The sequence below is a fragment of the Harpegnathos saltator genome, unplaced genomic scaffold (genome assembly GCF_003227715.2).
Source record: "Harpegnathos saltator strain DR-91 unplaced genomic scaffold, Hsal_v8.6 scaffold177, whole genome shotgun sequence".
NCBI classification, from domain to species: Eukaryota; Metazoa; Arthropoda; class Insecta; order Hymenoptera; family Formicidae; genus Harpegnathos; species Harpegnathos saltator.
Genome location: NW_020229958.1, coordinates 91176 through 115421, shown reverse-complemented (window position 1 = coordinate 115421; position 24246 = coordinate 91176). Strand labels below are relative to the sequence as shown.

At 50.7% G+C, this 24246-nt stretch overlaps 1 protein-coding gene across 3 annotated transcripts in view; it reads left to right on the top strand.

Moving 5' to 3' along the window:
* The window catches only part of eIF5B (eukaryotic translation initiation factor 5B), a 42774-nt gene extending 35887 nt beyond the window's left edge, over positions 1-6887 (top strand). For all 3 annotated transcript variants that reach the window (XR_003112707.1, XM_011140120.3, XM_025297440.1), the window contains 2 exons: positions 1436-1597; positions 5472-6887. Coding sequence is in view for 2 of the 3 variants with exons in the window: in XM_011140120.3 (XP_011138422.1) it covers positions 1436-1597; positions 5472-5579 (270 nt within the window). In the remaining variant the exon portion in view is untranslated. The remainder of the gene's footprint in view (positions 1-1435; positions 1598-5471) is intronic.
* The last annotated feature ends 17359 nt before the right edge of the window (positions 6888-24246 follow it).

The window sequence follows — 24246 nt, the reverse complement described above, 5'->3', positions numbered from 1 at the left end:
CCGGGAGATTTCCTAAGAGCCCGGCTGGGCGCGTGGCTTCATGAGAGAGTGCTCTCTCTCTCTCTCTCTCTCTCTCTCGTCTCTGTGTTGCTCCGAGGAGAGACAAATTTCCGAGGTGGAAGCCAAGTCCGGTGATCTGTCAAAAGGAAAGCTGGGAGGATCATCGAATGCTTCTCGCAAGTCCGTCGGACTATTCGCGAACACCCGGTGGATCCGTCCACGACAGGCAGCCTACGTCGGCCTACGTATATATGCGGGTATATCTGCCTACCTACCTACTTAGTTCACCGATTCTCGCCGGTATTCACGGGACGAAAATGCGTACCCACGTCTCGGGACTCTCGGCTGCGAGGCGAGCGTGCTCGGCTCTCTCGACTCTCGGCTCGGCTCGGCTCGCTCAGGTACTCGGCTGTCCCGACTTCCGGCCGTGGTAAAGGTGTGCCTAGGCGAAGTTATACCCACGCGACCAGACACCGACGATCGATGGCGAGGCAGGAGAGAGAGACAGAGAGAGAGAGAGAGACAGAGAGAAAGAGAGAGACAGAGAGAGAGAGAGAGAGAGAGAGAGAGAGAGAGAAAAAGCCGCGGGGATAGGAGAAAAAGAGGAGAAAAGTGAGAAAGAGGAAAAGAAAGGAGAAACGCGTGGAGCGAGTCGCGCGCGCACGCGCTGCCACAGCTTCGCCGAAGCTTCGCCCGCGGAAAGACCTGTTTTTCGATAGATCGCGCACGAACTCGCCGTTAAATCACACGCTCGACCGCTCGGCGCTGATGCTAATTCGAGCGAGCGAATGAACGCGCGCGCTTGCGCGCGCGCGAGAGAGAGAGAGAGAGAGTGAATGAAGGTAGTATCGCAAACCTGAAGAGGTTGCGACGGCAGGCCGCTCCTGCCGACCGTTTCGGCTTTTCGTCGTGTCCTTGAGGTCATCGCGACGCACCGCGCCGGTAACGTCGGCGGAAATTCCGCTCTTACGGAGCGCAGCGAGTCTGCTCTCGAAACGAGCAGGTTCGAAACTCTCTCCTGACTTCGAGCAGGGTCTGATAGTTTTATGAATGAAGCACACATAGTCGCGAGTCGCACTCGCTGGGATTCCAGGAGCGAAATTTCACTCGGGCTGGGGAGATTTTTTTACTCGGACAGAATAGACTCTCCGCTCCGCGATCTTGAAGAGTGAACCCGACGTGTTTCACTTCGACGATTCGTCGCAGAATCGAGTTGCCGCCAATCGTACGACTGTAATGTCCACTCGTACTGGCAATTCTGCGAGAAGTGGTATTTTCGCTTCGGGTGAACCTTCAGCCGTCCCTTCCGAGAGTGAAGTCTCACTCTCTGCAAGGTCCGGAGAGTCCAGCGTAAAGTTTCGAGCTCGTCCGTACACGATACGTTGTTGCGAATTGCTTTGGAATAAACGCGCACATCTTGCACTGATTGTTTCAGTTTGTCGACTTGGGCATGGTGACTAGCATAGAGTACAATCATAAACCCGTGGAATCGGCCAGGAAAGGTCAGGAGGTCTGCATAAAAATCGAACCGATCCCGGGCGAGGCGCCCAAGATGTTCGGTCGCCACTTTGAAGCAAAGGACTTCCTCATCAGCAAGGTGAGTTTCGGTCATTCGTCGTCGGCTCGCTGAATTTCGACGGAAAACGAACTCGCTCGTAACTTCAGCCATCGCATACGAAAATCGCGTTTCGTGAGAGACGTCTTCTAGTTTTCGAGTCACGTGATGTGCAACTCGCGCAACAAGTTTCGCGCTCGTCGGCGCGGCGGTAGGCCGCGCGAAACCGAGAAACGCGGTTTCGCCTTGACGCAAATTCGACTTAGTATGCGAGACCTAGATCGAAAAACGGAGGGAGCAAGAGGAGGTGGAGCAGGAGGGAAAGATGAACATCCGGCGGCGATCGCCCGTCCGCCGCCGGCTTCCGGCCTTCGTAGAAGCTCGCTATCTTTCGTCCCTCCGCCTCCTTCTCTCCCTACCTTCAGCTCTTCTTCCTTTTTCGTCTTCCTCCTTGAGAGGCCAGGATATCGGCTACTACAAATCGACAACGAAGACAGGATCGGGCCTTGCCCGCTTGGAAACTTCATCCTGAAGTTTCGAGCGAATGCTTTTTCGCTTTGGCTAAAAACACGGCTGAAAATGTAGCTGGCTTTTCTACAACATTAATCCTTTGCGGCTCGAATCGTTCTCGACTTTTCGACCCGGACAGATTTATTCGCTCTGCGACGTGACACCGCGACAAGTGTCTCTCGCATTTACTTCAATATTTCAGCGTTTAATTAACACAAGAATTAATTTATTTGTATCAATATTAGAATATTCATATATTATTTTATTTTATTTTTATCATTTTTATTATTTTATCTTATTATTATTACATTTTATTTTACTTTTATTATTTTATTTTATTATTATTTTTACATCATCTCTGTACTGTAAAATCGATCAGAACGAAACGCAATGTCGATGGACGACACCCAAGAAGGATAAAATAGATGCACGCGCAGTTGTGTAGTTTTCATATTGTCCGATGAGCAAAGCTGCGCAAACAAATCGCGTTGCGTCGAAATACAAGCAAGAAAATGGAAAATTCCGTTTGCGGCTTGAAACGTTGACAATGGACCATAAAGTGAGATCGCGAGCGGATCGTGTTTCAATTGGCCCCAGTTGGCGAGTTCCCGAGGAGATGCGTGTAAAGACTGTTGCGATCGTTAATTAAGACGGATGTTTCGTAGGCTTCGTTGCCCCTGTGAGAAACGGTACCGCGTCTTTTCTTCGACGTACAACCGACCGACGTCTCATCTTCATTCTTTCCCCTCCCCCATTCTTCCTTACCTTCCCTCTCCCCTTCCTCCCTCCGCCCCCGCCGCTCTTCATCCTCCAGCACCTCCTCTTCCTCCTCTTTTCTCTGGGCCTGTTCTATCGTCGTGCTTCGAACACCTTCCTGTGCTTTGGTAGACAAGCGGAAGTCGTCGTTACCGTTTGCTTCGTGGAATCAGTTCCGGAAGTATCTTGTTCCCACGATGATTCTCCCGAAGCCACCGTTCCGCCGACGACACGTCGACGGCTCGTACGAGCGAAATTGGAGCAAGCGCGCTTGCTTTTGTTCCTTCCGAGGAACACGCCTTGGGCAGATAGAGAGAGAGAGAGAGAGAGAGAGAGAGAGAGAGAGAGAGAGAGAGAGAGAGAGAGAGAGAGAGAGAGAGAGAGAGAGAGAGAGAGAGAGACGTTAGAGAATGCGCGACACGTGGAAGCAAGAGGCGCGGACAATGGCGAGAATCGGAGAATGTTTCGCGCTTGAAGCCGCCGTCAGACCGTAGCCGTGATCGGGAAATTGCGGGAAATGCGAAGAGCAGAAAAGAAAGAGCCACACACGAATGGCGGGTGTAGAGTTACGCGAGTGTGCGCGCGATATCACGCGGCCGGCTCGGCGATAACTCTCCTGACAGTTTGCACACGCACGATAAGTGGCGACGCGCGCGCGAACCAAACAGCGCGCGAGGTACAAAATTCCGAGCGAGGACGGAACATTACTGTGGCGAAAATTACTGCCGTTGCCAAGTAAAAAAAGAAAAGGAAAGAAAAAAACTAATATTCCCTCCGAGAAGATGACACGACAACTAAATTAACGCTAAGACGGGCGGGCTGCAATTTCATTTCCGCGATGCAAGGTTGCATGAATTTGTGTCACGCACGGCGAGATACAAATTATGAAGATCCCATTTTCGAGGCAAGAGGTAAAATTGAAAAGAGCCCGCGCGAAACACGAGTAGCAGCCGCAATCTTCGCCGGCCGCGGCGGAGGGCGGCTGCGAAATCGGCGAAGACGAGGGAAGACGAAAAGCGCGCGCTTCGTTTCCGCACGCTCATCTCGCGAGCGTGCGGAACAATATTTCTCCGCGAGCTTTCCTCGCCGGAGCTTCCCGCGTTTATTTACCCGAGCGCGTTCGCGCGAACACGCCGCGTAATCTCTGCGCGGCCAAGTCGGCGAGAGAGAAGCAAAGGGGGCGATCGCGGGGAATCGCGGGGAATCGCGACCGGATGTTGCCGCGAATCCGAGCCGTTGACGTCGCGCGCGCGCGTTAAAGACCTCTCCTGCCTCCTCGTCGACGGAGAGCAACAGACAGCCGCGGAAAAACCACGTCCGATCGACGTCGTTTCTCCTCGTCACTCGAAATTGCATAATAACAACGCGAGCTACGCGTGATCGCGAATCGCGCGCGTACCTCTTTGCCGCGCGCGCGAGCAACTTAAACTTTCAAATTAGCTCTCCTCCGCGCTATGCGCCGTCGTTGAAATTTTTTATGATTACCGCGAACTGTTGTATATTCAACGTTCCGCGTACTTTACGAGCGGTAATACGGACGGAGAGAGGAGAGGGAGAGAGAGAGAGAGAGGAACACGTGGGGGCGAAGGCGACCGAGGAGGACAGAGAGAGAGAGAAAGAGAGAGAGAGGGGGGGGAGCACGATGGGCAGCGGAGAGCGGAGGGTGAAGAGAGACAGAGAGAATGAAACGTGGCGAATAAGAGGGAGGACGGTGGGAAAGGGAGGAGAGGGGCGAGCGAGAAGAGGCGTGGCGGGAGGCAGGCGTCCTCAATAGCCGCGTAAAACCACCATTGTGACCGATCCATGAATGAAACGGGACTTCCGGCCGGGAGTGGGGGCGGAAACAGTTGTGAAGCGTTACGTTTCCGAATGGACCGGTGAGCGTGCGCGCCCGCGCGCCGTGCTCCCTTTCCTCTGCCTCCTCCCTCCCCCTCCCCCCTTATCCTCTTCGCTATATTTCATTCTCTCTCTCTCTCTCTCTCTCTCTCTCTCTCTCTCTCTCTCTCTCTCTCTCTCTCTCTCTCTTTCTCTTCCTCTTTCTTTCTTTCTTTTTCTCTCCCCGGTCGATGTTGGCGAAAAACTCTGCGCGAAAATTAGCCACGTTGCCCCGCGCGAGCGAAAGCTCACGTCCCGGAAGTTCCCGCGTGCGGGCAGCTGTTTCGTGTTTAGCGGGCGACATTAATTTATTTATTATTAATACTTGATTTGCTAACACATTCGTCGACATTCGTTCGTCGGTCAAATCTATCGGTCGCACGATAGATGGTTGATCGAACGATCAGTCCGGTTTCTCGCTGGTTCCCAGGAGATACGGCTTTCTTCTCGGGTCTTCGCATCCCCTTGCGTTGGCATTCAATTTTCACGCTCCTGAAAGGGCAAAAGCTGATTTGGATTCGTTGGTGGCGGGACGTCTGGGGAACGCAAAGGGGTGTAACGCCCGCAAATTGCGCTAAAGTTCAAGTTGGCTTGCGTCATTGTGGCTGGCGAGCCGAAAGCAGCTCTATAAAACTTTGTCAGGCGAAATCGATTTTGCACGTTCGACCTCCCTCGAAATTCTCACCCCCCCACATTTTGTGCGTTTCCTCGTTGAAAATTTGCTCGTTTCCGACGGTAACAGCGCTCCATCGGGGCAACCGTTTGTATGTTACAGATCAGCAGACAGAGCATCGACGCTTGCAAGGATTACTTCAGGGACGACCTGCTGAAGACCGATTGGCAGCTGATGGTGGAACTCAAGAAGCTCTTCCAGATACTCTAGGATACGCTGAGGCTCACGATGACGTCATCCGGCGCCCTCCCGTCGCTTTGACGGCGAGATGACCGGCGAAGCTGCGATATCCTTGCGAGGTACTCGAGACCATTGAGCGAAGATCGTCTCCTCGAGTCATCCCGATCGACACCGCGCGCCTCGGGACGTGGCATGCTCGAAAACCTGCCCCATCCATTTCCTCGCCAACCGCGAGTCTGTGCACCTCGGCCGTCCTCCTTCCTTGTCTCGACTACTTCACATCCTCCTTGGACCCCGAAGAGCATGCTACGGAGACCGAGAGGAAGAAGAAGAAGAAGAAGAGGAAGAAGCACGCGAGAGAGAGAGAGAGAGAGAGAGAGAGCGGTCTCGGAACGCGTCCTTGAAAGCGTCACGCGCTTCGCCTGCCTACGTCTTGGCGGAACGTTCGGGCGGAATCGGCGGGTCGCGCAATTGCATTCGGGATATTCACGGAATACCACGTGGCCAGTACCCGCGAATCTCACCAGCGAGGACGTCGCGGCGCATCGACGAGGAGCTTCTTGGAAGTGTGCGATCGCGAGGAGGGCAGGAGGGAACAGTCACTCCGGATGGGAACGTCGCGGGTGGCGACGGCGTTGTAGATACGCTGCAAGAAGAGACGGAGAGATAAAAGAGCGAGAGAGAATAAGAGAGTCCCCGGGGGTGAGCAGGGACTAAGAGGAGAGAAGAAGGAGAGGGAGGGGAGAAGAAGACGAAGAAGAAAAGGAAGAAGAGACGCAGTGCTGACAAACGAGAGGGAAAATTGCGCGAGAACCTCGTGTGTTTTGTATATGTAATCCCTTTATATAAGATAAGAGCATGGTATGTCGACCGTGAATAAAGACTACTGCGCGTTTTCGCAAAAAAGAAAAAAAACGAAGAAAGGGAAGCAAGAGGTACATTTCTGTCGTCGGCGCGGTGGATCGACGCGCGTCGATCTGCCTCCATCACCTTCAGGAACCACATTGTCCCGTGCCGTCCGATGATCCTTGATCCTCGCGAGTACACACCAATCCTGACCAACACCGACCTTCCTGTTTCATCGCAGATGTCTCCTACGTCGCGCGTCCGATGTCCTCGCCCGCAATCGTCGGTAAGTGAAGCTTCAGTTTCCCACGATAGATATTTCCGCGAGGAGCTTGCGAACGCGCAACGGTGAATTCTCGAGCTTCGACCCGACGTCGATTTCGTGTGCGCGCACGAGCACGACGTAGAGAGCGATACCGAGAGAACTCAAGGGCTTTTTCATTCTTTCATTCAAAAGCAGGCACGTTTGCTTCGCTTTTGTTTTCGTTGCTTAACAAGGTAGCAACTCGCGCTCATTTGCGAGAGAGAACGTTCGTATCGAGGATACGCGGTTGAAATCGTCCTGCGTTGTGAACGCGAAGAATCCGAGACGAGACGAGTCCATTGGGAAAAAGGAGGCTCGTAGATTCAACGAGCCCTTTTCCGGTCGCCACCTCCGTCGCGCGGTCCCTTATTAAGACTTTTGGCAATATACGCGCCGAGCGTGGGAACGGGCGTTTTTAATTGGCCGGGAGTGGCAATAACGCCGGAAAGAAACTCGAGAAATAAATCAAGGAGGAGGAGGAGGAGGAGGAGAACGACGACGACAACAACGACGACGATGACGATGACGATGACGTGTTACGTTACGGCAGCGTTGCCGTAGATCGCGTATTGTTCTCGAATTCTCGAGCCGTCCTCCAGCCTCCTCTCCGCCAGCCTCTCTTCTTTTTTTAGCGCCGCCGGAAGCGACGATAATGGGACGCGGGCGTGCGAGATCGATCGTACGTGACAGAATCGAAAGATCGTCGTCGCGCGACGCCTTGCGATTGGTGCGCCGAAAGCCGGACTTTGCGAGTCAACATTTCTTTCGCCGACCTTACTGATTCTGTCGAATTTGAACGGCACTGTACATTGATCGGGTTACACCTTGATTCATTAAATGGTTAGCGGTACCGTGTCAGTGGTCTTTAAAAAGAATTTTAATGTTATATATTTGATTATTTTATAACCAGTTTATTAGAGATGCGCGAATCAAGAATTTTTATGTCGAATCGAATCAAATCGAATATCATTTTTTAAATTTGATTTTAAATCGAATCGAATCTATAAAATTTTACTCGAATTCGAATCGAATCGAATGAAATCGAATCGAATCATTAAAAAATTTAACATGACTATTAAACATGCAAATAACGATGGAAGATTTTAATACGAAAGGGAATACTGATATTGTAATATCACTTTAAAGTAAAATATATATTTAAATAATTAAAGTAATTTATAATTAAGTTATAAATTATAAGTTAAGTTGATTACAAGTTAAGGGTTCAAACATACAGGCCCAGATGGCCCGTTTTATAGCTGATGCACGTAAACGATAATGTATTTGATTTCTATTCGAATTATTCGGATTCGAATAGTTCGCACATCTCTACAGTCTATTTGTAAGGAGTAAGCAAAATAGCAGATATTTTTTCACTTCTTTATAATTTGCTGGTTATTTATTTTTTTCATGTCATCGGAAATGTGAAATATATATTTATTCTTTAACGAGATCATCGAACCGTAATGAATAATTCTGAAAAGAATCCTATTTTGAGGCTAGGTATGAAAAAGACGGCAAAGACGGTAACCGTTCGTATCATCAAAATGGGGCCACAGTTCGTAATGTTGTATTTCAGGATCCTTCGTTGGTCCTTCAGACTCGACGGAATTTGCAGGATTAACGTAGAACCGAAATTTCGACTCGAGGGAGCTCGTGCTTTTCTCTTTCTCCCTCCTCTGATATTTCATCGCGGTTTATCGATGCGTGTGCCGTCTTACGCGTGTATCTTAACGCACACACACACACACACACAGACGCGTGTACTTTACGTCGTATATTATACGCTCGAGTTCGTCATTGGCCGAAGTCAGAAAATATGTCGTGTCCTTGCTGTGGAAGCAGCCGAGAGTGCGAGTCGCTCGGCTCGAGCTCAATAAACGCACGTCATTTCGAGTCATTCATGCATCTGCAGGTTGTCCTCGCGTCTCTCTCTCTCTCTCTCTCTCTCTCTCTCTCTCTTTCCTCCCTCTCTCTTTCGTACAGGTTACTCACACACATCGGTGTGTGAATGCAACCGCGTTGCGCACGTGCGTGCGTGCTCGCGCATTGATCGCTCGGCTCGGCGCAGCCCGGCGAGGACCTCGCGGATCCTCCGCGCGGGATTTACGCGAGATCGAAGAAGACGCGAGAGGTCGGGCATTATCAGCTGTGTCTGCCAACGTTGATGAAAAAAGCGTAACCCAAGTTGGAAATCTGCTCGCGGACGTGTAAAGTCAGCTCGAGCTTTAACCGACGTTGGCAGAATCAGTCGGAGGACGGCCGCGACATCGACTTCCGAAAAAGAAGTCTGTTTTCTTTCGAAAGACGCCGCGATGGCGATGAGAGCGACCAAGTCCCGGGGATCTCCGGCTACGACGGCGCGCTGGAATATTAAACGCGGCGGCGGCGGCGCGAAAGCAACGCTCGCTCCCGATCGGGACGGGCAGTCCCGGCCGAGATACCGTAAGGAAACGTGCGCGAAACGTGCAGGACGAGGGGCAAGGGCGTCTTCTCGAGTCGCGAGTCGAGGAGGGGAAAGTGTAATTGTGAAAATGAGGATAACATTTCGCCACTGCAGCGTTCCGAGTATACCCAACTTCTCGATGCCCGACCGAATGACTTACTTCATTAGTGGCAATTAACCTCCGCAATTGCCACGAAGGCGTCGGCGCGGGGAAATATCGGAGGAGGAAAAACCCGGCCCCGAGGGAGGGGGAGGGGAGGGGAGGGGCCCCGTTTCTTCTGCTCCTTCTTCTTTTCCGGTCCTCGCGTGCATCTCGTCGCGATTCATCTCGTCTCGCCGCTTCCGCCGACGTTGATTCGGCGAGAGGACGCTATCGCGAATTGTCACGCGTCTTGCATTCGCGTTTAATTCCCAATTAACGCCCGCTTGGGATGGAACGTAAGACGCGCGACGGCCGTTTGAACATGCCAAGGGACCGCTGTTCTCGAGACCGTCATTGAACATTGACTGCGGGCATCCGACGGAGAGAAAGAGACACAGTGAGAGAGAGAGAGAGAGAGAGAGAGAGGAGGAGGGGGGGAAGAAGTTGAGAAAAAACGCAGGAACCTGGAAGGAAGCCAGTAGGGGGTTCCGCTCCGATAGCCGAAAGGTCTTTTCACGGGCGAGCAGGCGTGAATTGAAGACGCGGTGCATTCACGAAAAGTCCCATCGCGAGCTCGTTGTATTTCACGCGGAGTAAAACTTCCGACGTGAATGCGACTGCTCGTCGACTCATTGAGGACGCGCTGTTACGGCGCTATGAAAGAAGGGCGATGTGCCGGCGCACGGAGGGAGGGTATACGTTCTAGGGAGAAAGATCGAGAGTGTGCTGCGTGTGTGTGTGTGTGTGAGAGAGAGAGAGAGAGAGAGAGAGAGAGAGAGAGAGGGAGGGGGAGGGCGGGAGGAGAAAAAGAGAGAACGGGAGAAAGACGGAGAGCTAATACGAGAGGGGGCTGAATGGGAGGGGGGAGCGTTTCTACACCGGATATCCTCTCGGGGGAAGCGGTGCACGCGATTCGCATCGCCACGCCCGTACGGCGTGTAGATGTAAACGTCGTCGCTCGTATTACTAACAGTATAAATGGCCGAGGAAAGGCAGCCGAGGTTGCGTCGATTGGATTGAAATTGCCCGGCCAGCGAAATACTTCTCTCGGCCGAGCACACAATGCGAAACGACGGCGCGTATCAGCGAATGCACGTGCTCTCTCTCTCTCTCTCTCTGTCTCTCTGTCTCTGTCCCTCCCTCTCCCTCTCTATCTCTCTATCCGTCTATCTATCTATCGCAATCTATCTTTCAACGCAGCTCCGCTTGCGCAACGTCCGCGATCACGATCGGCTGATAACAGCGCCGTAAACGTATCGATACCGTAAACGCGCGACGTCGCTCTTACTTCGGCATAAATTATACGCATAATTGTAATACAAAGATGCGAAATTTGACAGCGGAAGTTATACTGCTTTTTGTAAGCGAGGGACACACACATCGACATGTTGGCCCAATTTGTCGGGGATTTGCTGTTCCCATCGGCAAAATTTACGATATTCGATACTCGCGAAAAGACTTTGATACGAGGAGACAGAACGCAAGTACACTCCCTTCGTGCACGGTGATCTTCCACTTGCGAGCGCACGTTAGATCATCGCCGCGGCCGGATCATAGATGCGGTAAATCAAACGCGCCGCCGCGACTATCGGCGCAGAATATCTCTCTCGCAATTTTCCTCGCTCGTTTTTCGCGACGCCCGTTTCGAGCGTTTCGGAGAAACGCCCGACTGACACGAGCGGGTGCCTCGAGACGAACATTCCGCGTACTGTTACGTGAATCACGAATCGGCCGATGAGCGTCTCGCGACGCGCTGTGAAAAAACGGCTTCTCGGAAGGTGGTGCATGTCATACTCCGCTTGGCGCGACGCGGAATCGACGACGCGGGCGAATTCATCGAAGCGCGCTCCGACGACGAGAGGAGGGAATTATAATGGGCGCAGTTTCTCGCGATGCCGGATCTCGAAGACGCGGCGAACGTCGACGTGTTTATACCCGCCTGATGCGAAGCGGCCCGGACAACCGTCTTCTCCTCAACGGGGAGAATCTGTTTCCTCGAGTTCCGCTCATGAGGTAGCTTCTCCTCGTCGGCTGCACCGAAGACTAAAATTCGTCCGAACTGTTCCGCAAACGAGCACACTATCGCGGACACGAAGCTTGACACACTTTTCCTCCGATGCACCTCGGAGGAACGTAGCCGACGTGCGGTGGAAGAATTATAACCGGTCAACACATCGGCATTCCGTCTGCATTTATTGTTTCCTCCCGCTTCTCGTGCGCCATTTGCGCCTGAGAAACCGAGGTTTATTATTCACATCGTCTTACCGCTTCTCTCCCGCTCAGCAAGGCAAGCCCTGGCGCTGTGTACTCTTGCGCAGCAAGGAAACGCGGTAGAAAAACCGGAAGGAGTCGATGGAGAAAGTTAATATTAATTTAATTTAATGTTAATTTAAGTAAATTTAAGTTAATATTAATTTGACCCTTTAACGCCTACTGGTAACTATAGTTACTGGAAACGCGGATTTAAGAATCCACAACTTCAAGTCAAAAAAGGAGATATTTTCGTTTTCTTTGCACCATTGTAAAGGTGAATTCTTCTTCTAAAAATGGTATATAGATTCAGTTTAGTCTGTTTTTAGCTCAGTTTTAATGATAACATATTTTGTCAAATTCCAAGTAGGTATAGTTAGCATTGTTACTGACATCTGGAAGTACACTATAAATGAATAGATTGATATCTGCAATAATTTTATATATTTGGAAGCTTTCTCAGGTGCAAAATGTGAAATTAAAAGAATACAGAAATTCAAAATGAGAAATCCAATATGGTGGACACGAAAATCAAGAAATCAAGCTATTTTCGTGAAACCTGGTGACCTACAGTTTTTGATGCGGCGAAAAATGAAGGGACGGTTGACTATCTAAATGGTGATCTATAAGATATTCTTCTGAAATAGTAAGCTTGACGCTCTGAATGATAAACCTCACTCACAAATATAGTAAAGTTTCAGCTGAAAAATGTCAAGCTGACTATCAGAGTTATGTCGTATAGATACCCTACATTTTTCTCTGTATAGATTGCTCATTTCGTATATGCTTTTAGGATCCAAGTCATATTTACCAATAAACAAAAAACGAACGATAAAAAAAAACCAATATAAAATTCTGATATTTTTTTTTATTATCGCTACTTATAGTCTCGGTTCAAAAAAATTCAAATTTTATTCTTAAGACACTTATAAGTAAAAAAGTCGGGCGTTAAAGGGTTTAGTAAATTTAAGTTAATATTAATTTAAGTAAATTTAAGTTGATATTAATTTAATTAAATTTAAGTTGATATTAATTTAATATTAATATACGTTAATTTAAGTAAATTTAAATATCATACGAAAGAAAGATATATTTTTGCCCTCGTGAGATGTCGGCTGCGTTCCGAAGCACATCGCGAGAAGATACGCGCCGATCTTTGCGCTCGCGATGAGGACAAACCGGAAGCCGCAAGGCGAACCTTTGGCGATTTCCCGTTCACGAACGTTCGCCGTGAGCGGAGCCTGCCGAGCCACGAGGACGCGTTATCGCGGATGCTTCCTCAATGGCAGCGCGCTGCGTAGCCCTCGGAGGCGCACCCTCGCTCGACCTCTGCACCTCTCGCGGCCGCTTTCGGACAGGTGCGCGCCACGGTGTCGAATTCGCAGAGACCACGGGGTAACCCGACACTCCATGGGGACCTTGAGTGCCTGCCTACACACGTGTACGCGATACGCGACTGCGCGTTCTCGCGCGTATCGCCTTATTAGATAAGCCAAGACGCCCCTCTCGAAGCGCGCGACCCGCCGATCCTCGTCTTCTCGGGGAGACCCCGTCCCCGCTTGCCCTTTGTGCACCGGACAATTGTGCTCCTCGTGACGAAAAGTTAACGTCATACCAAATTGCCACGAGGCATCGCAGCCGGCCGCGGCGTCTTCCGTCGTTAAGAGAGGAGAGGTCTATCGATTTCTGCTTAACGCATCGACTGCCGCGATGAATGAACGATTGAATCATATCGGCCATCATCATCATCATCATCATCATCATCATCATCATCGTCATGAATGAGTGAATCACGAAAAGAACGAGGCGCTAGTCATACGATCGTTCGACCGGTGCCACGTCATGCGTGTGTAGCTTGACTTTCGAGAGTTCAACATCGTTTCGCACCTGTGGAATAATGAACGGATGATGGAATGAGAAAATGACATTTAGACGTAGAAATGATGACGCTCGAGGAGAAAGCTCGCGCGGCACCGGGGGGGTCGTGTCTGAATGAAGTCAGCTTTGTGCGCTCGCGAGCGAGCGCCACGCTATCGTCGTCGCGCGAATCCTCGAGGATTCGCCATTGAGTGCTCTTGCCGCCGAAATCGCGAGTCGGTCTCCGGATCGCCGAACGTAGGCAGGACGAGAAGAAGGAATATGTCGTTTTTACGTTCCCTCGCCTTTCTCCCGCCCCCCCCTCTCTCTCTCTCTCTCTCTCTCTCTCTCTCTCTCTCTCTCTCTCTCTTCCTCTCCTGGTCTCCTCGTCTTAGAATAGACGCGCATAAGAGGAGCGCAACGCGCCCACCAACATATATTTAATACTACACACACGGCACCTCCGCGTACGACATACCCGCGAGCAAATGGAGTGAACGGGTTCGTGAGGCGTGCTAGGAGGACGAGGAGGACGGCGGAGGGAAGCGGAGGAGGCTAGAGGACGGAGGAGGACGAGGGAACGGGTGCGTGCGACGGGTTGTAAAGGGCGCGCGACGAGGACGAAAGAGGATGTAGTCGGCGGACGTTTACGAAGAGAACCGAGTCGCCCCGACATGTGGGAGAGCCGCGCGCGCGATACTGTACGCGCACAGGATCGGTGTTACGACGTTCGATCACTTGAACGGACACCACCACCGCCGCCACCGCCGCCGCCGCCGCCGCCGTGCTCCGCTCTCGAGCATCGCGTCCTCGTCCCCGGGAGAATGCCCCGGAGGACAGCGGGCGGCGGCAGCAGCGAGACCGACGCGGTTTAAAAAACGAAACGACCAGATGAGACGCTCTAGCTGAAACGGTGAAATCGCGCGCGGAGACGCGAATTTCGCAAGCGAAGCACCGCGATTTCGTGAATGACGGAGGTCGACGTCGAGACGAATTTCGTGGCTCGACGTGGTTTTCGCTCAACCCTTCGGAATAACCTCGATGAGTCTCTTTCTCTCTCTCTCTCTCTCTCTCTCTCTCGGGCCTGCGGACTCTGGCGGCTGAGCGGTTTTTATATCTCGCTCGCGCTTATATTTATCTGTTTTGATGATGAAGAAGGTTTTCTTCATTTATCTAGGCCGATTGTGCCTTCGAGTCGCTTGTACGAGTCGATTGACTCACGACGCAGCCCGAGGTATTTCATCCTCGGCGATCGTTCAGCTTTGAAGTCTAGCTCTATGAAGCCGAGAGCTTTACAAAAGAACAATGGGACGCGGAAAACGTAGGGCTATAACGTTACTTTTGACAGAGCCGCGTCTCGTTTTCCCCATGTGCGCTCCGAGACAGCGCACGGCAAAGAAGTCTCAACGTGGGAGGCGTGGCGCTCGAAGGGCGCGTGGCACTACGGCGCCGTGAGACAGCCCTGGCCGCACAATACGAGCATGAATGAAGTATCGCGTCTGGCTCGCGAGGTACGGTATAGAAAGCGCGGGGAGCGAGAAGGGCAGAAGGGTCGCAGGCGTCACGGTGCTCTGATGGCTGGCTGCATGAAGCGCGCGCGTGTGTGGGTGTCTGCGTGTGAGCGCCAACACGCGTATGTGTTGCGCGACGCGTAAGTACGTTCGCGCATACACGACTTTCAGTCGGGAGAGCCGAAGCGCGCATGCGCACCGCGTCCCCACCCACGGAGAGAGGCAGAGAGAGAGAGAGAGAGAGAGAGAGAGAGAGAGAGAGAGAGAGAGGGACACGGAAGAGATATATGCGAGGAGAGCGAAAGAGAAATAGAAGTATAAACCGAGAGGGAGAGAGAGAGAGAGCGAGAGAGAGAGAGAGAGAAGGACGGAGCACCTCTCGCACTGTTTGTAAGTGAACAGAGTTCCTCAACGCNTGCTCTATCGCTATCAACGTCTGGGCGATGGACGAGCCATTTCTATACTCGACAAAATGTGCGTTTCGGAAGTGCTGTTCCCGTTGCTATTGTGACGCGTGCCGTTGAACAATCGTTTGGAACTCATGTGCGTGTCGCACGAACGCTTGTTGCAAAATGGTGCGTGTGTGGCTGCTAATGTCCTCTACGAACGTCTGTACACGCGTACAGACATGTTGGAGGTCGCGTTCGATTTCGCGCATCAGAGGGCGATCGCGCGACAACGAAACGCTGCGGGTCGAGATAACGCCGTGGCCAACGGTGCCGACAACGAATCGTTACGTCCGCGACTGGACGCTCGAGATCTCTACAGCGAACTGTTGCGGTCTCGCGACGTGCTAGAGCTCGCGAATTTCCTGCACTGGCGTTATGACGGCACATGTTACCTGGATCCGGCCAACGACGCACTGACGTTTTCGCGCAATTCCGACATTTTCTCCAAGTATCTCGCGGCAAAGTACATCTCTTTGGTGAACGAGCGATTGCGTCGCGATATCGACGAATCTCACAATCTCGCACATGACGGACCGAAAGATTTGCCGCAACCGTCGCACTTCAATGCTTGCGATCGTCGATCGAAACGAACAGCACCGGTTGACAACAGCGGTGAAAATGAGGGCCCCGTCGTAAAAAAAAATTCAGCAATCACGCGTCATCGGCTGCCGCAGTCGCGTTTCGAACTAGTCTGAACGAAGCTATGGACATTGTCAGCAAAGCGTATCGAAGTAGTGCACTGGGCGGCATCGCGAACTCTCTCGTCGGAAACGGCAACGAGAACGCATCGCACGACAGTGGCCAGATCACGATGGTGTGCGGACAGACCCTGGACAAATTTGTTCGCTATATGGACAAGCACACTTCGCATCATATCGTATTGAACCTGTATCTCATCAGATTCGAACTGAGCACACTAGCCGTTTCGCGCACGCTCACGATAAACTACGAGGACTGCAATCCGCCAGAGAGGTATCGCTTCAACGAAGTGCTCGATCGACAATTGAATCGATTCGTGCACCATGCCATCGAACACGCGAACGATTACTTCGCGCTGGTGTGTTTGCGAGACACAATGAATCATTATTTGCGCTCGTACGTGGTAGCGGAGCGAGCATCGAGCGAAACGTCCATGACGCAATCAGCGTCTTCCTCTCTGTCGCGATCGATACCAGACGGCATCGAGACCACAGAGATACATCGGAAAAACGCAGACGCTACTCTCGTTACGGTCACGGACGACCGCTCGAACGACAACGATAACGATGAGACAACCATTCACTCGTCGTCGGTGTTGCGTCAGTTCGATCGTCCGTTCGTATGCGAAGTTGCCGATCTGACGAATCTGTTACCACGGACACTGAGCTCGAACGATGCACGAAACGTTCTGCTAAACTCGCATCGTTTTGCGCGAATGTTCGCGATTACGATGTTGAATCTGGCTCACGCTTTCGGTCATCATTTGCTGCGCGGTTCCGACAGCGTGCTATGCCGAATTATACTCGTATTATTGGAATCACCGTCACTCAACGTTAATGGCGCGACTGCGCAAATGATGCACGTGCTCTATGCCCCGTTGGGCTGCAGATCCGTGCTCTCGGAAAGAGAGAACGAACGGAGCGACGTTGCACCGACGAACTCGGTCGAACGCTTGGCTCGGGATTCGTTCGCGGCGAGTCGCGGCTTCTTGCGTCGTCAGCAATGCGACACCGTCGACTCCGCGCGCGACTTCGTTCTCGACGAATCGCGACGCTCGTTCTCCTTCACGGATCGAGGGAATCGCGAAACAGACGGGCGTTGCGATTCCATAGCGACAACCGCGACCACCGTCGATCGCCGTCTCACCGATCAGGAAGTGCTGTTGAACGAATTGCGAAAGTATCGTCGAAAATTGACGCTCGATATCAACAATAATGTTCGCGATGACGAATGCGAGACTACAATCGATTCGGACTCCACGAGAGACACGAATCTACGGGACCTCGTGCCATCGTCCACGGAGTTCTTCGTCGTTCCACCGTCGTTCGACGACATGAACGCAACAATGAAGAATCGTCGATCGATGCACGGCGCTCAACAGCGAAGACGACGACTCGACGACGATCGCGTCGGAAGTTTAGACGCTACTCGCAATTTCTGTGCGTCGTGGCGATTGTACGAGTTTGTGCGAGATCACGCCGACGATCCGAAACTCGCACTATGGATATCGTCGTCGCGCGAAAACAACAGCGATAGCGACAACGCGATGGTGAATATCGCGGCCGCGTATTTGTTTCTCTTGGTGCGAGAGAGAGAACGACGCGTCGCGTTCATTCGCCTCGATAACGATGAAACAGCGATCGAGCGAAACGACGTTTGGTACGGTGTAACGAACAGAGCGAATCATCGTGTAAACGCATTCGCTCAATTGACCGGTCCTAGATGCGATCTGTTCGACGAGTGTTACGATTCTCTGTGTCGTATGTATCCCGAGCGAAACATACACTCGTACGATATCAATTCGTTGGCGAACAGTTTAGCGGCCTACGTGACGTCCGCACCAGAGGATCGCTACGTACCGAATGACATAGCGTATAGTATGAGCGTTGTTATCGTGACTCTGCACATATTCGCTCGAGGCGACACCAACGTGTTGTTGTTCTTTCTGCGATACGTTACAGCGATTCGATTTCCAGGCCAGTTTTTGAAAACTATGCTACTGCTGCAAGGGACCAGCGACAGCGGCAAGAGCGAATTCGTGTCCGAGGTGCTGAGGCCGATATTCTCCAGTGTGCTCAGCGGCACTCTGAGTAACGCTACGCTGCGCCAGGGGATAAAGGACGAGGTGAATACCGATCTGATGAGCATGATGCGCTCGCACGTTTGTCAAGCCGACGAGCGCTAACGAATGAACGCGGAACTGTTCAAGAACCTAATACCCACAACCATGATGAAGAGCCGCTACTTTCATCAGCAGCAGACGCAGTATCTGCGCAATCTAGCCAAAATTGTTCTGACCGTGAACGACGCGATATCGCTGCGCAGCGACGCCGGTGTGATCACTCGACTGAAATTCTGTCTGCGAACGGTTCATTGTTTCAAAGCTCAGCACAGTCGTCAACACGACACCGCGGTGGATTTCGTCAAAACGAACGCCACACTGAGCGTGTCGTATCAGTTCGCCACTCGCTGTTTCGCCAAAGGAGTCAATTTCCCGGAATTTCGCACCGGACTGTTCCTCGCTATGGAGCACTACGGTATCGATACGTGCACGCACAACAATGCCACATACGCGCTGTACGACGCTATAAGCGCGCACCAGGCGCTTAGTGAGATGTCACGGCGAACGAACCGAATTGAACGATGAATTCAGGGCGCGTCTCGAATCAATGATGAACGGTTTGGCCCTGTTTCGTCGCATGCTGGCGTTTCATCTGAGCGACCGTATCGGTGTAATGTACGCCAAAGCGAACAAACGTCGAACGACCAATGCTCGCTATCGCGACGACACGAGCGAATCATCAGCGCCGTCTTCGACATCATCCGAGGAAGAATCCGCGTCGGATGAGGACGGATTCGACAGTGCGAACGCATCGAACGCACCGATGATGTCGCAAATTGACAGTGTTCTGCCTAGTTGTCTGCTAATGCCCGCTTCCAACGATCCGACGTCGTCGCGCGATCGCATCGACGAAACGGCGATGAAACGCGATGCCAAAATGCGCTGATGATCGGTGCGTATCTTTCGTGAAACAGCCGGCGAAAAATTGGAAGATCCGGTGCTGATCGACGAACTGCCGGACGCTATGGTGCGAGATGCTCGAAATCTGCACGTGATGATCGATCCGTTCGAGTCCCTGCTGCAACGGTATTCGCGAGGACTCCACCGTCACGATGCGCGATATCGATCTGTATCGGTTTCTGCGAGAATTCGTCGAGGAAACCGGACACATCGTGTCGCGAAAAAATTTCCGCGATATGGTCGTCAAGATCAAGGAACGCATCAAAACGGACTACCCGAACGCGTTCGACGACAAGACACAGGTGTTTCATCTAGTATTCTCGCCGTGTTGACGCGCTCCCCGACGACTCTGAGACATCGTCGAAACGCGACACGAACCGCTTTAACGAAGGAACGATCCGTCGCGATTCGACGCTGTCTCTCCGAAATGACCAGAGCTCCACGATTTCATAGTACCGAGAAAAGGGGAGAAGACTCGCGAATCGGTATATAAAGCATCGGTCGAGTGCTACAAATCAGTCATCGCGATCGTTAGTCGCAACGATGGACTTCTCACCATCGACCGACGCGTCAATAGCGTTGCGACAGCAACCGCGAGACAGCGGTTGCAATATGCCATCGTTGTTCGCCAGTGATTCGATCGACATCGAGGGCAACACCCAACATCGGACCGAGGACGCTTACCGCTCAATTGATTCGCGAGGGTTACGACGTGCAAAACGCTGTGGACACGTTGAATATGTTGCGCCACGGTACCGTGTTCGCCGATACCAACGCGACCGCAACACCGTCGACCGCGACGTATTAACATCAAGACAGTGTTCAACAAACATCATCGCAACGAAGACAACTGCGGTCCAACAACGCAGCGATCAATATCACCGCGATCGACGACTGCGACAACGGGACCAATTCGTTCGTAGCGGAACAAGCGCTCGTAACGACAAATGGCGCAATACTCTCACGTTCACAAACGTCCTTTCACAGTTTCGTCAAACTGATGAAGGCGTACAACGTGCTACCGCTCGAATTTCAATCGCAATCGTCCGAACAGTTACGCCGTGCTCTGACCGCCGACCAAGCCAATTTGTGCTCGGGACAGACGCTCGTTAGGCGCAATGTGCACGATCAATTTCATATGATATGTCAGGGCGCTGATATCAACCCGGAATGTGCGAAACGCCGTTTGATGACGACTCGAACATGTTCGATGCATTTCGCAACGTGGCCGAAGTGACCGACAAATTGATGCTGCGATTCGTGGACTATTGGTACTCGTATGTCGACGACGCGACATACGCGACGACGCTCTCTTCGCAACCTGAGCGTAACTAACTTCACGAACGTGATACGCAATCGAAGAGTGGATGCGTCGCTGGGTCATGCGTGCAGCATGTGCATGACTCAATTTTTGCGTATCAACAGCATCGGAAAACTTTATCCGAAGCTGCATCAGACGCAATCGTCGCGACTCTACGAGTCGAAAGAATTCACCTAAACGCCATCGACGATCGCGAAGAGAAGCACGGAACGCGTCGACGAGCGTAACGGAACGTCATCGAAGAGAAAAAGACCAAGTGCTACAGCAATGTCTTCGTCCGTCGTCGCACCGACAAACGAATCAGTCAACGACGCGAGATTCTCGCGCGCTAAAACCGGGATCGGTGCAGCTCGCAAGATTTCCACTACCAACGAACAACATCGAAGATCGTTATCGACCACCTCCTCGCGCTCGTCTCGACAACGATCGCCCGCGCAACACCAGCACCGTTCTTCGCAGCGAAATCCCGATCGCGTGTCCGATATTGACGAATCGGATCGTGACGAATACGACGATGCGTACGATAACGCGGTGAACGACGACTACGTGATAAACGCTAATCCTCGACGCGATCGTCGGAAAAAAAACTGACACTGGTGTACAAACGTGCTGTCGCGTACGAGTTTCCTCTGTTAACTGAGATAACGAGAGATATGTTTTATTTTTTGCGCGTTAACTTTCATTCGATTGTTTCGAGGGCACGCGACGAACTCGCTCTCCGCGTCCTGCGTCATCCGATCGAAGTCAATCCGTGCGCGGGAACACTAAGGTGTACCGTGCCGCGTATCGGTGATATCGAGCGATACTCTCGATGCGGAATGTTTCAATTGGATATCGATTCGACTAATATGGTATACTATCATTCGGACTTCGAGGCAGTGTTACGCAATAACGGTCGTTACTTGAAACTCCAAATAACGAATCGAGCGCACAAGCAAGAATGTTCGATATCACCCGCTTGGTTGACATGCGATCACACAACGCTAGCGTTGCGTTTCGTGTCGTGCGTGGTACGAGTAGCGTATTCGTGTTGTTGATTGACGATACGGGAGCGGTCTTTGTCGAGGTACTAGCAGAGTTTTGTCGTAGTACGTAGAACACTACGCGTACGACACGAAGCGCGCATGAGCGTTTATTTTTGATAATATAAAGATTCTAGGGAAAAGAACGAAGCGATAAATGATCATTGTTACCGTCTACAGGTTGCGTGAAAAATTCGCGTAGCGCGATGCACCAACGATGTAAATTTTATCGTCGACCAATAATAAATACAAATATGGGTCTGGGAAAAAAGTTCGTGACGTTTTTTAATCCCTGTTATCCATTACGCAACAAATGCGTCCGATCGTTTCCGCTCGACCGCGCCACGCGTATCTCTAAATAACGAATCGGGCGTAATAAACGCGCCTGATCGTTTCCGCTCGACAACTTCGGTTGCATCTCGTACAGCGCGTGATGCGCGTAGCGTATTCGCAGAGATTTTTGCAGAATTCGTTCGTATCATATATTGGGTCTGGAAAAAAGTTCGTGCGTATTTGCGCCCGTTCGTTTCCGCTCGACAACTTCGGTTGCGTCTCGTGCCGCGCGTGATACGAGTAGCGTATTCGCAGAGTTTTTTGCGGAATTCGTTCGTATATTAGGCTGGAAAAAAAGTTCGTGCTTTTTGCACCCGATCGTTTCCGCTCGACTGCGCCATGCATAACTGAACGCGTGCCAAACGCTCAGCTATCACATGTAAGCAAGGTGTAGATCTGTGACCGCAGAATCCCAATGATAGCGCGCTCATTAATAATAATAGAATGTACTCACCGAAGATGCAAATACTTCTTCTATAATTTAAACATCTTCGCCGTCCTTTTCGCACTTGACGTGTTCATTTGCGTCGGATTGCTCATTGTCCTCTTCGCGATCGCTGTGATCGATGATCGTTTGGCGTACACTTCGCGGTTCAAATAAATGTGACATAAAAAAAGCAGTCTCCATACGTTTTCAAAGCCATTGTTATTTTTTATTTATACGATAACTTGATTGTCCATCCATTGCGATCTTGAGATATAGTTACTCGCGGACGTTTGCGCTCGTCCGTATAAATGGTTACACTGTTGAAAGCGCTTACTACACCATTGCTTGGTAACTGCACGTTCAAGCATCGTTTTCTTTTCATTACTGGTAGTAGATCGTTGTTGATTGTGATATTATCGGAAGTCGTACTCAACGAAGGTCGAATAATTTCTGGTCGCGACTGTAACAAAAAAATTATATTAACATCGCTGATTCGAATACAAAAAAACATAGTATATTTAAGAATTATATTGGGTGAGTGCAAAAGTTCGTGCGGAGTTTGTGAGTAAAAGTCACACAGTGATTAGGCAAACAAAAATCTTTATTCAATCAATGATATATTCTCCATCGTTTTCTATAATCTTTTCCCAACGTTCTGGCTGCATACGGATGCCTCGATCATAAAAACTGCGCGGTTTAGATTCGAAGAACGAAGAGACGCCGTTTTTTAAGGCCTCCAAAGAGTCAAAGTTTTTTCCATTTAAATAATTTTGCAATGACCGGAACAAGTGATAGTCAGATATGCGATATCAGGAAAATACGGTGGATGCGTTAAGACATCCCATTTCAGGCTCTTCAGTTTGCGCAGCGTCTTTTTCGAAACGTGTGGTCTGGCGTTGTCGTGATGAAAGACGACTCCCTTGCGATTTGACAAAATCGGACGTTTCTCTTTTATTTCTCGATTCAGATTGGTTAATTGGCGACAGTACTTGTCCGAATCAATCGTTTCGCCAGCGGGGAGAAGCTCGAAATAGATTATGCCCTTGCAATCCCACCAAACAGAGAGCATCACATTCATCGGGTGCAAACTGGCCTTTGGCATTGCGTCACCATGCTCACCTGATTGTTTCCATGTCCGTTTGCGCTGAACATTGTTGTAGAGGACCCATTTCTCATCGCCCGTCACTAATCGATCCAAAAACGACTCGTTATTGAGCCGCCCGAGTAAAGAAACGGCTGCAGAAATTCGCTTGATCTTGTTCTTCTCGGTCAGCAAATGGGGCACCCATATATCGAGCTTCAAATCGAATCCCATCTTTTTTAAACGCCGAAAAGCGGTTGATCGGTCAACATTTAGTGCTGTAGCAACTTCTTCTGTTGAAATTCGCGGATTATTGAGCACTAAAGTACGCAAAACGTCATCAATGTCAGAAGGTCGACCAGAGCGTGGCTCATCTTCAAGGTTAAATTATCCGCGCCGAAATTTAGCAAACCATTTTTCCACAGTTCGTTTAGATGGTGCTTCATCCTGATAAACATCCTGAATGTTTTTTACGGCTGCGGCAACGTTTATTCCCTTCCGAAACTCGTAAAGCATAACATGCCGTAAATGCACCTTATCGATACTCATTTTTAAAGTGATTTTTCTCGAAGCAGTTTTTATGAAAACAAATGATTTTTTTTTTAATAACAGCTGAAGACGTCACCTTTCCAACTTATTATATAATATGTAGATGGAAATATTAATGACAATACTTTACGACGCTTATAACTCCATCTATTGAAACTCCGCACGAACTTTTGCACTCACCCAATAATATCAGGTGTAGTAAAAAGAAATCCTTTATTTTTCCAATAGATGGCTTTAGTTATCTGCATCTGGCGTTGTATAAGTCCGATCGGGTTCCACTAGATGGCGTTAGAAAGATGAGATTTCGTATTAAAAAAACTTTTCTGACAGTTTTGTAATCAGTTGACTCAGTTTTTGTTTGAGCGCGCATCAAAGATGGACACTAGCAAAGAGAAAATACGCTATATTTTACAGTTTCTTCTTCGATAGAGACGAAAA